Source organism: Galleria mellonella, unplaced genomic scaffold (assembly GCF_026898425.1).
Source record: "Galleria mellonella isolate WM207_F2 unplaced genomic scaffold, CSIRO_AGI_GalMel_v1 utg21, whole genome shotgun sequence".
NCBI lineage: Eukaryota > Metazoa > Arthropoda > Insecta > Lepidoptera > Pyralidae > Galleria > Galleria mellonella.
This window is the reverse complement of record NW_026442037.1, coordinates 2,887,138-2,900,147: the sequence shown is the minus strand read 5'-3', so window position 1 is coordinate 2,900,147 and position 13,010 is coordinate 2,887,138. Positions and strand designations below refer to the sequence as shown.

The 13,010-nt window shown below is 32.5% G+C and overlaps 2 protein-coding genes and 1 long non-coding RNA gene across 5 annotated transcripts; 2 read left to right on the top strand and 1 right to left on the bottom strand.

Annotated features, from left to right (window-relative positions):
* The first annotated feature begins 1,376 nt into the window (after positions 1-1,376).
* Positions 1,377-6,037, top strand: LOC113512804 (uncharacterized). The gene has a single exon (XM_026896728.3). The coding sequence runs from the start codon at positions 1,651-1,653 to the stop codon at positions 3,172-3,174; it is 1,524 nt and encodes a 507-aa protein (XP_026752529.1). The 5' UTR covers positions 1,377-1,650; the 3' UTR covers positions 3,175-6,037.
* Positions 6,038-6,189: 152 nt separating this feature from the next.
* Positions 6,190-8,335, bottom strand: LOC113512808 (ribokinase-like). Of its 3 annotated transcripts, none has more exons than XM_026896734.3 (6): positions 8,296-8,335; positions 7,865-8,001; positions 7,022-7,302; positions 6,773-6,894; positions 6,522-6,672; positions 6,190-6,418 (listed from the first exon to the last, which is right to left on the bottom strand). In XM_026896734.3, the coding sequence occupies exons 1-6, from the start codon at positions 8,316-8,318 to the stop codon at positions 6,230-6,232; spliced, it is 903 nt and encodes a 300-aa protein (XP_026752535.1). In that variant the 5' UTR covers positions 8,319-8,335; the 3' UTR covers positions 6,190-6,229. The 3 variants fall into 3 exon arrangements, with proteins under 3 accessions (XP_026752535.1, XP_026752534.1, XP_031766821.1); XM_026896733.3 differs by lacking the exon at positions 8,296-8,335 and adding an exon at positions 8,134-8,289; XM_031910961.2 differs by lacking the exons at positions 7,865-8,001; positions 8,296-8,335 and adding an exon at positions 7,813-7,835.
* Positions 7,563-8,237, top strand: LOC128200550 (uncharacterized). The gene is made up of 2 exons (XR_008252767.1): positions 7,563-7,753; positions 7,841-8,237. It is a non-coding gene; the product is annotated as an uncharacterized LOC128200550 (long non-coding RNA).
* Positions 8,336-13,010: the final 4,675 nt, after the last annotated feature.

The window sequence follows — 13,010 nt, the reverse complement described above, 5'->3', positions numbered from 1 at the left end:
AAAAATATTTAAATTATTCATATAAATTTCAATCAAAATTACTTTTGTAATTAAATAAAGAATAATTTGAATTTGTATTTATAATTAAAGTAGGTAATATAATAAATTATTTTAATAATAAGATTCCAATTGACAGTTTCACATGTCGTTATTTATTATTATTTCACATAAAATATATTTCCAGTAAATTATTTTGTCACAAAAATGTCTTTTGTTGGTTTTATGCTATTTTGGAATATTGTCTGTTTTATCTATCCTTACACAGTTTAATGGCAGAACTTGATATCTTGCAAGTTTTTTATTTTCTTTGAATAAGTTGGTGTTCCTGGATTGGGAGAAGTAAGAGTTCCTACCTAGATAAAATATGATGGTGTTCTCTACTCTAATTTACAGGTCAGACTCTTTTTCGCAGCATTAGAGATTTATCAAATATCTATAAGTTCCTGACCATCTGCGCAGGCCATTAAGACTATAAAAAGTACCAGTCTTAATTCCCATTCACGTGAGCTTTACTGTTACTAGTATAGCACCATTAGCATAAGCAGTAGATAATAGTTACGTATAAATGACATGTATTTTTAAATTTATTGACTAATAACACTATCATGAATGAGAATGAATGGAATCGTTAGTATTGGGGACATTAATCCTCGTAGTTTTAAATATACCCTAATATATTGATCTCTACGAGGTCCCTCATGAAAACTATGATGTTAAATTCTTATTGAATTCATTAGGATACGTTAACTGAAACCAGATCAGTTAAAAGATTAAAGTTTAAAAAGTTATAATAATATAGTCTTCATCAGTCAACATCTTACTTGCACTTTAGAAATAAATAGAGTTTTAGCGCCAGCTTTAGCTCTGATCAAGAATCAATGCATACTTTCGCTTTAGATAAATTCTACTTCGGTTTTATGTTCAATTAAAAATATTAAGGTATTGAATTTAAATGAAGTAGTTCTAAATTAACTATTACGTCTCTGCTTTTTTAACATTAAGAAAGTTTTTACTGCTATATAAATACATTGGTATTTGGATTAAATCCTAACCGATTTTAAAAATATTAAAACATTTCATGAGTTACATACATATATATAAAACTCGTCAAATATATTTTTTCACTTATGAACTTACATATTTAATAATATAATATATAATATCATAACAAATCTGATATATCATATTATGTTAGAATACTTAATTGATTAAGGTCACGTTTATTACAAGCATGATTTCATGGTTCGTTATTTTGCATTTTATTAATTGGGACCGTTTCATTATTTGGATATATCTAAAAAGTAAGAGAGTATGAGTAGAGAGTTGTCTCTATCGATATTTAGATCGTTTCAAATCTGACAGTCGATGGACATCACTAAAGTGACGCCATTTTTGCGTTGACTATGAGTCTTCTCCGTGTCATTTTTAAATAATTATTTGTATTTTCGTTGTAAACATATTTTATTTCATTGTATGTAAAAAATATTTTAAATCTACTTATTGTAAGCATTCCATGAGACATAAAAGTGATCCATTAACTTGTGAAATAGTGAGCTAATATCGTGCGCGGGAAATGTAACCATATCTGATCTTCCTCTGTCAACTAACCAGTAATTTTTATTGAATAACAGCAAATATTTATGCGTCAATATGATTTCTCATAGAATTCGTGAATCCAGGAGGTCAAGGCTTCCTAAAATGCCTAAGAACATAGAACGACTTTATAGAGAAGGAAAGTGTCGGGAATGTGCTGTTGTTGTAACTCGCATGGACTTTGCCAAGATACTGGGAAAATTCACCAAAGTAAAAATTCAATATGAGAGCAACTCGACTCCCAAAGCGAAAAAGAACGAGGTTTCATCTCCGAATTCAAATAAAAGATTGAAGAGTAATGAAAATGGAATGGTTCTAATCCACAGAACTGCCTACAATCAACATCCTGTTAAAGAACTATTAAGCCCTAAGAGAGTCAGAATACATGATCCGCCAAATTCAAGGTCTTCAAATAATGTATTAAAAGAGATTAATAGACTAAAGAAGACTCCAGCGGTGACAGATAAAAACTCAAATATCAATATTTCTCAATATGATGACAAAAGGAGAAAAAATGCTTCACACTTGAAACGTTATGGTATAATATTTGTAGACCCTTCTACTAATAATAATAATAAAGAGAAAAATCATATAACATTGTCTGCCCTACTACCTGCCATCAACAAAAGTATATTGCCATCAGAAGAGTGGTGCATAGAATATTTTCCAAAAAATGAGGAACCAACTGATGATAAAGTGTATGACAGAATAGCAGCAGAGTTAGAAGATCTCATGTACAACGAAAAACCTGAAAAAAAGAATGATACAAAGTCGGAACTTGATAAAAATAAAATTGATGATTTCCCTTCAATAATGGATATTCTCAATGACAATTCAAGTGATAATGACAACAAAACAAGTGACCAAAGCAGTTCAGTAGAATTTAAAACAAACTTAGAGTCTAGTGATGTTGAAGCCATGCTTCTAGGCAAAACTGAGCCTAAATTACAAGAATCTACACCCATGGAGGTAGATACCACTATTATGAGCAATTTAATTGAAGATGTTGCACAGTTAAATGCTATTCAAGGTACTGAGAGCACTGGGAGTAATACAAAAGTGGAACTGGCTCCTGTTACCCCAGTTATAGATGAAATAGAAAATCCACATAGCCCTTCAATATTGGACGAGGCATTGCAGAAGGGAATTGAAGAACACTTACCAGTGGCCTGTGATCCAGAACCAATTAATATAAATACAACAGTTTCTGACAGTTCTGTTAATAAAACCTCTATGGAAATCAGTGCAATTCCTCAAACTCTCAGTACAAGTAAAGAAACGAATGTGATACTGGAAAATGAGAAAAAAGCAGAAAATGTGAGTGTCGATAAGAAAAGTAAGCAGGAAAATGTGTTATTACCTAAGGTTGATGTTACTCATGTTATATTCAAGAAAAGTGTTAATGGAACATGTTCTAAATCAGTAAAATGCCCTAAGAATTTAAAGTATGTTATAGAATTTGATGGAAAGACTGTTGAGTTTGTAGGTGCACCAAAGTTTATATCAAGTTTGGAGGATCTACAAGTATTGTTACAGATTGTCAATGATACAGAACTGAATAGCCCATATGTGTTGTGTTAGCTGAATTAATATATGAATTTACTGATACCTTACTGAGATGTATTACAAATTTTGTAAATTCATTTTATGTTGATAAGTTCTAATGTTTTGCATCTATTTAAATTCCTGTACTCTATATACTATTTATATCACTAAGGTGATGAAAATATTAGTTTTAATTATCAAAGAATAATCTGTTAAATTAGCATCAATTATAATTAAAACATTGTGTTTTATCAATAATTAAACTCTGTATTAATACATCATGAGCATAATTTTGCAGTCTATTGACAGTTAATATCTAATGTCTTATTATATGTATATTTTGAATACAAATCCTGTTCAGCATTAAATATTTTACCCTAGAACAGTCTAAAAGTCAAGTGTTGTAATATTGGTAGTAATTAAATTCAAAAATTCTTTTTTTACAGTGTCTCAAGTAAACAAAGATTATATAGTAAAGGATCTTTACTGGTAAACAGGCAACATTGCATTAGCTGTCAAAGTTCAAGTGAATAATTGTTTTTAATAGAATAATTTACAAAATCTCTTTTAAGTGATTGATAAATAAAGTATCAAATATAATTATTTGCTAAATATTCAGTTTATGTAACTTGTTCTATTGCTAACATTAAACCAATTTACATATTGTCACATAGTTCAATCTGCATTAGCAATTGGATGGAAGTAGGAATTACTTATAGTAATATATATGAATAAATAATGAAAATTATTTCATATGCTGTATGAAAAGCACATTAAATATTTTTTATTGAAGTTATTATTTTCAAATTATTATTTTTACTTGTAAATTGTCAGATAATTGTAAATGTTGCCGACTTCAATATGAGTGTTCCTAGAATATATAAAAAGCACATCAATATTAACACTAAATTTAAATAATTTTAAACTACTTATTCATTTTTGTAATACTAGACAAAAACGATAATATTCTTTTAGATTTTTTACTTATTAATTATCTAATTTTTCAGTTGCAAAAATAAACACTAAAATTTTGTGTTTTTTCTCTATATGAAAAGTTAGGTACTATGAGTACATAATAAAAATTATACTGTACCGATTACATTTTTTGAGTTCTGCATGGTAGTAATTTACCATTTTCTTATTCTTGGCAATATTTTCTGCTATGTATATATGTTCAACTGCTATTCTATAATTATATGCTTTTTATTTTACAAACTAAGTTTTACTAATGTAGTTTGGATTTTCCTCGGTAATATAATTGTTTCTACTAAAATTTTAATTCCTGTTAACATGGCAACATTTTTCTTATTTATTTTACTAAAATTAAACTATTTCTTCATAATTATGAAGGTTGAAATTAATATTGAACCTTTTTGTTTAATAATATTGGAAAAGAATTCCGACAATAACGTTAAATACTTATTAGATATTTCTACAAATTAAATGTGGAACGAATCTCATAGTCAATGGTAGTGTTATCTATGATACACTTGAAGACGTGTTCTAGTACGACCATCTATATTTTACTGAAACAAAATAATGGGGTTTGATTTTTAGGCGTATTGCATACGCCAAATGACAATGAAGGCATTGTCTCCAAGGAAGGCACATATCAAAACTGCAACTTTTTCAACGACGATATGTGAAACGCCGCCGATTTTTCCGTAATCCTCCATCCTAATTAGTATATCGAGACTGCTTGCTCTGCCGAGTACAGTCTCATGTTGATCATGTTCAACTTTTAAAATACTCTATAATGTTACGACCATGATGCTCACACCCTTTCACTTGTTTTTGGGCCTTTTTACGAAAACGCTAGCTTCCAAAGCCGTCGCGGACAATATTTTTAATGTTTTATATCTCTATTTAATACAGGTTTTATAATATTCCTTGATTATTAATTTCACAAGAAATTATTTTGTATAAATAAATGTGCATCCAAAATTTTGTATTTTATTAAGAAAATAGGCTAAATACTAAATAGATGCCATTGAAATACCATTTTAAATTTTTTGGACTAAATCTGTTTTCTATTTAATTTAATTTAAAGCCCGGACAAGGACTTAGCAATTCTGATGAGACAATACGCACGGTATGGCGTGCGTGATTGCCACCAAGCGCGTGTACCCGTTCCACGGTCCAGTCGCGCATCGGCGCATTACAGTGTGTGATCCGCCTAAGATTATAATAAGCAAAAATAAATAAGGCAGTTATAGACAAGCGACACTTTTCATTCATTATTTAATAATTTTAAATAAGATTTGTAAGTTTATTCTTGAACCAAAACTAAAAAAAAAACTGATTATCTGATTTAAGTTGAGTATACACATGCGGGTGTTGTCGATTTAGAAATGACGTTTTTTCGAAACGGTTTGATATATAATAATAATAAATATTTTGTTTAGATAATCTGTACAAAGACAGAAAATCTTTATGTATTTAGATATATTATGCCATACCTTTAAAATATATAAATTTCAGCATTAATAAAGATCTAATTACATTAATAATTGTATTAAGTTTGTGATTTAAGCTGAATTACCGAAGAGTACATAAAAATATGTTGCCTTACGTCCTCATTTTTCTGTATCCAATTAATTAATGTTTTTCATTCTGTTTGCTGAATAAATAAATTATAAAGTAAATTTTGAAAAAATCTTTTCAATGCAAAATTATGTAGTGAAACATTATTTTACCGCGGAAATATTTTAGAGTAAAAAATTGTTATATTTTTAATTTTTATAATTATTTTATTAATAAAACTTGCATAACTTTCTTTCAGATTAAGATGTTAATGTTTAGAATATAGTTACTTAAAATTCAATGTATAATTAGTTACTAAGATTTACTTATATAATTATAAATATGAATCTTTATAATAAGTTGGTATATCTATAAATTACCTATAATTTATTAGTAACTTTGTTACTACTGGTTTCCTTGTTTTACATTAATTTAGATTTTAGATTACGAATAATGATATGTTCTAAAGATGTCTTTATCTTTAAAAATACACGCACGTAGATTGTTTAATTAAATATAAAGCCTTGATGGTTTAGATGAAACTTGTTTTATTTAAACAATATTTATGTTATAGGTACAAATACTTAAATTCTTTATTAAAAGGATTTAATTTTGTGGGATAGCTGGTTTGCGTGCCTTCCTTCGTAACTGATATAGTAGCGACTTCACATGCAGCTCCAATAATTTGATGCAATGAATAGTTCTTCTGCGTAACTAGAAACGTGGCAAGAGCTCCCACGAAAGCATCACCAGCTCCCTAGAAAAAATAATTGTATAATATACTTAAGTTAATGTCTTAAATAAACAACATTAGTTATTTTTTTATTTAAAAATATGTATTAGTAGCAAATTTGACATACAGTAGTATCAACAGGAGTCACTGGGTCACATAACACGTGTAATGGGGTTGGTTCATGTTTCGATGAATAGACAGCTCCCTTTTCTCCTAAAGTAATAATAACAGTATCACAGCCGGTTTCCAATAGTTTTTCCAGAGCAGTTACAGCATTTCTGTAATATTAGATGAGCAATAAAAAAGGTCATTATCCGTAATACCTATAATATAATACCTATAATATAATAGTCATGTATGATCACAAAAAAATCTTACGAAATATCAACATCAAGTTTTGTAAGTATTGAGGCTTCAGATTCATTTACACATAATATTGAACAATAAGGTAGTATTTCTTCAATATCTTCACGAGCTGGTGCTGCATTTAATAATTTTATCTAAAAAATAAAAACAAATTGTAAGTATATAGTAGGTAATAGTATATAGGTAAATATTATTAAATATAATTATACTAGCCGATCTCACAAACATTCACACAAACGTCATGTCTTAATTGTAACTTACCCCCTTGTTCAATTTAAATGCTTCTAAGGTAGTTTCGAATGGAGTTTCCAGTTGACCGATAAGAACATCTGCACTTTTTATAAGATCAGCAGATTCTTTCACATCCAATTTGCTTAGATAACCATTAGAACCGGGCACAATGACTATTTGATTTTCCCCACTTTCTGCCACAGATATCTGAGCTATTCCTGTAGTAATTTTCGGTGTTATGTGAACGTAAGTCACATCAACGCCAATATCCTTAAGATATTGTTTATATTGGGTGCCCCATCGATCGTCACCTGCCAAACAAAAGAAATTGTAGCAGATACGGTTATATTTTAAACACTTAAATGATGTTAATCAAAAAGCAAAAAACAAATGTATAGGTTGTAGTTTATATAGGTATGTTAAGAAATCAAGAAACATAATAAAGCCCTATTAAAAAACTGAGACATCCCGGAATGCTTCTGTAAAATTATATATTTCGGTTCACTTTATATAAAATCAGCAACGGCCGTCAATATACCTATCTCTTTCTCTCGTTACTTTCACACGCAGACGTTAGTGTGAACCAGGTCTTACTTCTCGAAAATATAACTCATATAATCAACAACAATTCAATAATCTTACTTGCCGAACCGAGTATTACAGTCTTTATTTTCGAATAAAATAGTGCCTTTACAATAAATCTACATTTGTACGAACTCATCGTACATAATTAATAAATAAATAATATAGGTCTTTAGATCAGTAAAGTATTTGCATTATTTTTGTATTTACTAGGTTCTTATATATATTCTGTTTAATACCCATTTGTCTATTCGTAAATATTTATAGGTTACAGAAGAGATAATTGTCAACCTAGTCTGCATATCATTGATGTATTTCCGCCCAATTTTGTCGCAGCTACGCATTGATTTGCACCTTTCCCACCATAGCTGGTTGTAAATTTACTACCAATAATTGTCTCTCCAGGTTTTGGAAGTCTGGGAGCATAACTGGAAGATAAAAGAACAAAAATGTCAATTACATAACAGATCATATGACGCTTACCTGCTGTCTCGTTCGTTTTAAATTTCTATTGATTTGACAGACATAGCAAGGTTATAATAAACATACGTAATACCTACGTTGTAAAGTCTACACTACATGATCCTAAAACCACTATTTTGGGTACTAAATCGTTTCCACAATTCATGTTGAGCATTAAATAATGGGATCGTGTCTAAAAAAATACTAATCTCACTAAAATACTTTTTGTGCCTCGGCTTGATAAAAATATTTATTTCTACCTAAGTAGTTGTTTTGATTCCATGATGACATTTCAGAGATAACCTTACATAGTGACGTTCCTTTTTGTGTTAATATAAGGAATTAATTGCCTATTAAATTTGTAAAAAATATATTAAATTCTTTTTTATTCATTTTATATATGATATATTTATCTACGTTAAGCATGCCTAAGACGGAAAACACACTGTTATAAATCGCATACCAGTGATCACCCATATTTTTTAAAATCTGACTATATTCATATTTCAATTTCAATGTAGGGTTATAATAAAAATAAATTAACCCGGATTAATTATTTTTATGGCAATGTTCTTATTCCGTGTTTGTTGCATAATTTTTATTTTTAAAACTGTAACTTAATAATAATGGATGCAAAAAGATAATGTTTTACAAAAAAGATTATATAAATCTCGTGATTAACTGCTGGATTAAATTTTTAAGTAGTGCTGTTAATTAAATTTGTTATAATAAGTCGTTTAGGAAAGCAAACAGCTCATATAAAAGTCGATGAAGTCGGGCCTTAAAGGCGCACTCCTCTGCCATCACCAAGTCACGCGCGTGACCGTTGTACAACACAAATTTCCTTGCCATGAACGTGGCTGCGTCACAGATTAGATATTATACCCAGAAGGAAAGCTCGTTTGATGTATCGACAAATGTGTAAGGTTTGTCACAAGACAGTTATATATACATATATATGTTGTTACCAAATTATCTACATTCCCTGCTACAGGGCATAGTATTAGATATATACATTACGATAAAAAAGGAATTTCATGTTAAAGTAGTATGAAATTATTTTAAAAAATAAAATGATAAAATACTTAAATTTCTTCATTGCTTTTAAAACGTCCTCATAACTTATCTCTATCACATTGTTGGTTATGCTCACTGCGTCACGGCTATACCTACCGGTTACGCATGAGGTTACACTATGCTCGAATTTGTCGACGAGTACGTATACCTGGGACAAGTTGTCCGAATAGGTAAGTCCAACTTCGATCGTGAGGTTAACAGATGAATCCAACTCGGCTGGGCAGCGTTCAGAAAACTACGCCATATCTTTTCATCCAAAATACCTCAGAGTTTGAAGACCAAGGCCTTTAACCAGTGCGTGTTGCCAGTGATGACTTATTGAGCCGAAACATGGTCCTACACGATTCCCTGTATGCAGAAGCTTCAAATTACTCAGCGGGCTATGGAGAGCATTATGCTCGGAGTCTCTTTGCGTGATAAAATCCGAAACGAGGATATTCACAAAAAAAAAAAAACAAAGTAACCGACATAGCCCAAAGGATAAGCAAGCTGAAGTAACAATGGACTAGTCACATAGCTCGAAGAACCGACAACCGATGGGGAAGAAAGATTCTTGAGTGGTGATCCCGTACGGGCCAATGCAGGATGACTCTCTATTAGATGGAATGACGACCTCAAATGAATTTCAGTGAATGCAGGTGGTTCAGGACTATTCCTTATGGCAGTCTATGGGGAAGACCCATACCCAGCAGTGGACGGATAATGGCTGAAATATATTATAATAACATAATATTTACCTAGTAAAGTCTTTAGAATAATTAAAAAAAGATATATTTTTTGTTGTTTTGCACACTGTACAGTGCATTTCAATTTTTATTAAAACAGACGTGTGCCGCATAGCTGTGGATTTGTGGTTCTGAGCGAATACCGACGACGACGGGTCTTCTTATCCCTCCTAGAAGTATTTAGGTAGGGCCTCGGGATAAACCCCTTTGCTCCGGCTTTAACTCCGGAGGCGACTATCCCCGAGTAGCTGGTTTTTTTTTTTTATAACGGATTATAGCCCTACGCACACAAGCTTCACTTTCTTGTAATAGTGTTTTTGTTCCAACATACGTATACTTCCTATATTCCTCTCTGGGTATTCTGTGAATGCGTTTTTAGTATTTTGCGTGTATTACCACATGAAAATCCTATTTTTTTTTTATATATTATTACGACGACAAATAAGTATCGCCCGTCTAATAGTAACGATACATCCAATACCAATGTATCTTAAGGTTTGACGCACGTGTTGCCTATCTTTAAGAAGTCTTATTAGGCCCTTTCTAAAGAATTTCATGTTGTGTCTTCAGCAGGGCCGGTCCTAGTGTACCTAGGGCCCCTGCGAACATTTTACGATGAAAAAAGGAGGAAAGGATCATAAATAAGTCATAAAGACAAAAGGTAATACATTTGGAAGCTGCTTAGATCGGATTTGATATCACACATACCGGATCCATATATTGGATTCCTAAAAAGGTGTTCCTATAGTCCTCAAGAATTGAAAGCAAGTGTGTTTATATAGCTGTACTTTACAGTATACAGAGACACCATGGTCCTCAGGAATGGCAAATATAAGGGATACCACGGGTATCGCAGAGAGGCGACTATGTATCACAAAGAGAGAAAGTGACCTTCATGGTGCTGTTCATGTCTACAGGCGATGGTTACTACTTTCCATTAGGTAGCCTATAAGGCTTATTTTCTAAGTTTCATAAAAAAATAATTTCAATATCGTCCACATTGGGTCTCGACAACCCCAAGCGCCGCTCGGTCGCCCTCCTTCTCCCAAGGGATTATCAATTCCATTGCTAGCAATATAACCTGTCAGGTCGACCTCCACGTGGTCCCCCTAGAAAGCATCGTGCAGAATTTCAGGTATATTCATCATGATGGGCTAACTGACCTGCCTTTTCATTCTTACCTATCATGCCTCATCCCCGCCAGCATAGGTGGGATTACCATTCCATAATTATTCATTAAAAAAAGTGTACGGGGTTAGGGGTTATTAGTAATGGGCATTAATAGCCCCATTCCCAGAAATACACTTTATCAGGACGACCTCTACGCAGTTTACCCTAGAAACTACTGTGGTTAATTTCTAGTAAATTAGTCACAATGGACTGACTGACCAGACTTTATCCACATCTATCGTCCCGTACTTTTTTTTTTATGGGTGAAAATGGTATGGTAACGGTAACTGCGCCTGCGCTAATGGGATACGCTGGCGGAGCACCAGTGAAGGGTGATAGATAAGAATGAAAACAGGTCAATTAGCCCATCATGATAAATTCATCAGGAAATAACCATGATAGTTTCCAGGGGGAACCGCGAGGAGGTCGACCTGGTTGGGTATATTGCTAGCAATGTGATTCTCAGTCGCCATTACTAACAATCCCTTTCCCCCTATCGTCCCGTACTGAGCCCGTTTTTCATTTAATGAGTGAAAATGAAATAGTAATACTGTTTACACTTAGTACACGCTGACGAGGTATACAGGTGAAATCGGAATTGTTAGTTGTATGTTAAACTGCGAATATACCGATGCTATAGAATATAATTAGGAATGAAAAAATTATAAAAAGGGGTCTAACAGCTTCATTGGTAGTAATATACTTTATTAGGTCGACTTCCACGCAGTTTCTCTGGAACCACATTGGTTAATTCTTGTTGAATTCGTCATGGTAGGCTAACTAATCTATTTTCATCTTCATCTATTAACTCCCATTGGTGCGCCGCAAGCGTAGGTATGCTAATAGCGCAGGCGAGGTTACCATTTTTTAAAACGATCCATTAAAAAAGAATCGTATCCCACAGAAAGACCCACCTTAATTGTGACAAAATAAGTTATTTCGATTTAATAATTAAACAACTGAATCGAATTTGATAAACTTTCTACGGGACCAGACTGGTCCCGTCTATTAATAAGTATATTCTTTCAGATAACAAAAGAATTTTCCAAATCGGTTTAGAATTGACTGAGTAATGAGGTAAAAACATAAAAAAAAAGAATTATGAAATTTTAAAGTCGCTTGACAAATAGGTACATAGTGGGGGAAGGGGATTGTTAGTAATGGAGACTGAGAATCCCATTGCTAGCAATGTACCCAACCAGCTCAACCTCCTCGCGGTTCTCCCTGGAAACTATTATGGTTAATTCCTGATGAATTCATCATGATGGGCTAACTGGCCTGTTTTCATTCTCATCTATCACCCTTCACTGTTGCTCAGCAAGCGTATACTGTTCCAGCAGGCGGGGTTACCATAACATTTTCACCCATCAAAAAAAAAATAGGTACATAGCCGTCATATGGAGCCGTCGGAGTCTCGGACGACTTCAAGTGGGTTCCCCGCGGCTCCGGGAATAGGTGGACGAGGAACACCGGGGGGTTTTAGCCGATAAGAGTCCGGCAGTACCCACATATCTCCTCCAAACTATGTGGATCTGCATGAAGCATTTCCCCTCGACAAAAAAAAAAAAGAACGTGGAAGAATATTTTAATGAAAAATACTCTGTTTCACTGCTAGAATATTAAAAAGATGCTACGACTTCATCTATACAGACATCACTGTCGAATGTATACGAAAAAAAGAAGAACAGCTCCCAACAATCTCGTAAACATTGCGATAACTAAAATTGCTCGTTTCTATCCATTAGCTTTGTTTTTTGAAATATTCCGTCTTATCTAAAAAGCATTACTCGATGTCTTTGCTAAGTGATTTGGATAATATAATTAGTATTATGAATTATTTGTACCTATTGTCATTAGATCGCTATTTTTTTTTTTTTTTTTTACAACACAGGGGGCAAACGAGCATGCGGCTCACCTGATGGTAAGTGACTACCGCCGCCCATGATCACCCACAACACCAGCGGCATTGCAGGTGTGCTGCCGGCCTTTTAAAAAGGAATATG

Coding starts and splice junctions, on each gene's coding strand:
- LOC113512804 (XM_026896728.3), top strand. CDS start 1,651: ATGATTTCTCATAGAATTCGTGAATCCAGGAGGTCAAGGCTTCCTAAA.
- LOC113512808 (XM_026896733.3), bottom strand. CDS start 8,210: ATGCTCAACATGAATTGTGGAAACGATTTAGTACCCAAAATAGTGGTT. Junction 6,895..7,021: donor CATTTAAATTGAACAAGGGG/GTAAGTTACAAT, acceptor TTTATTTTTTAG/ATAAAATTATTAAATGCAGC. Junction 6,673..6,772: donor AAACTTGATGTTGATATTTC/GTAAGATTTTTT, acceptor CTAATATTACAG/AAATGCTGTAACTGCTCTGG.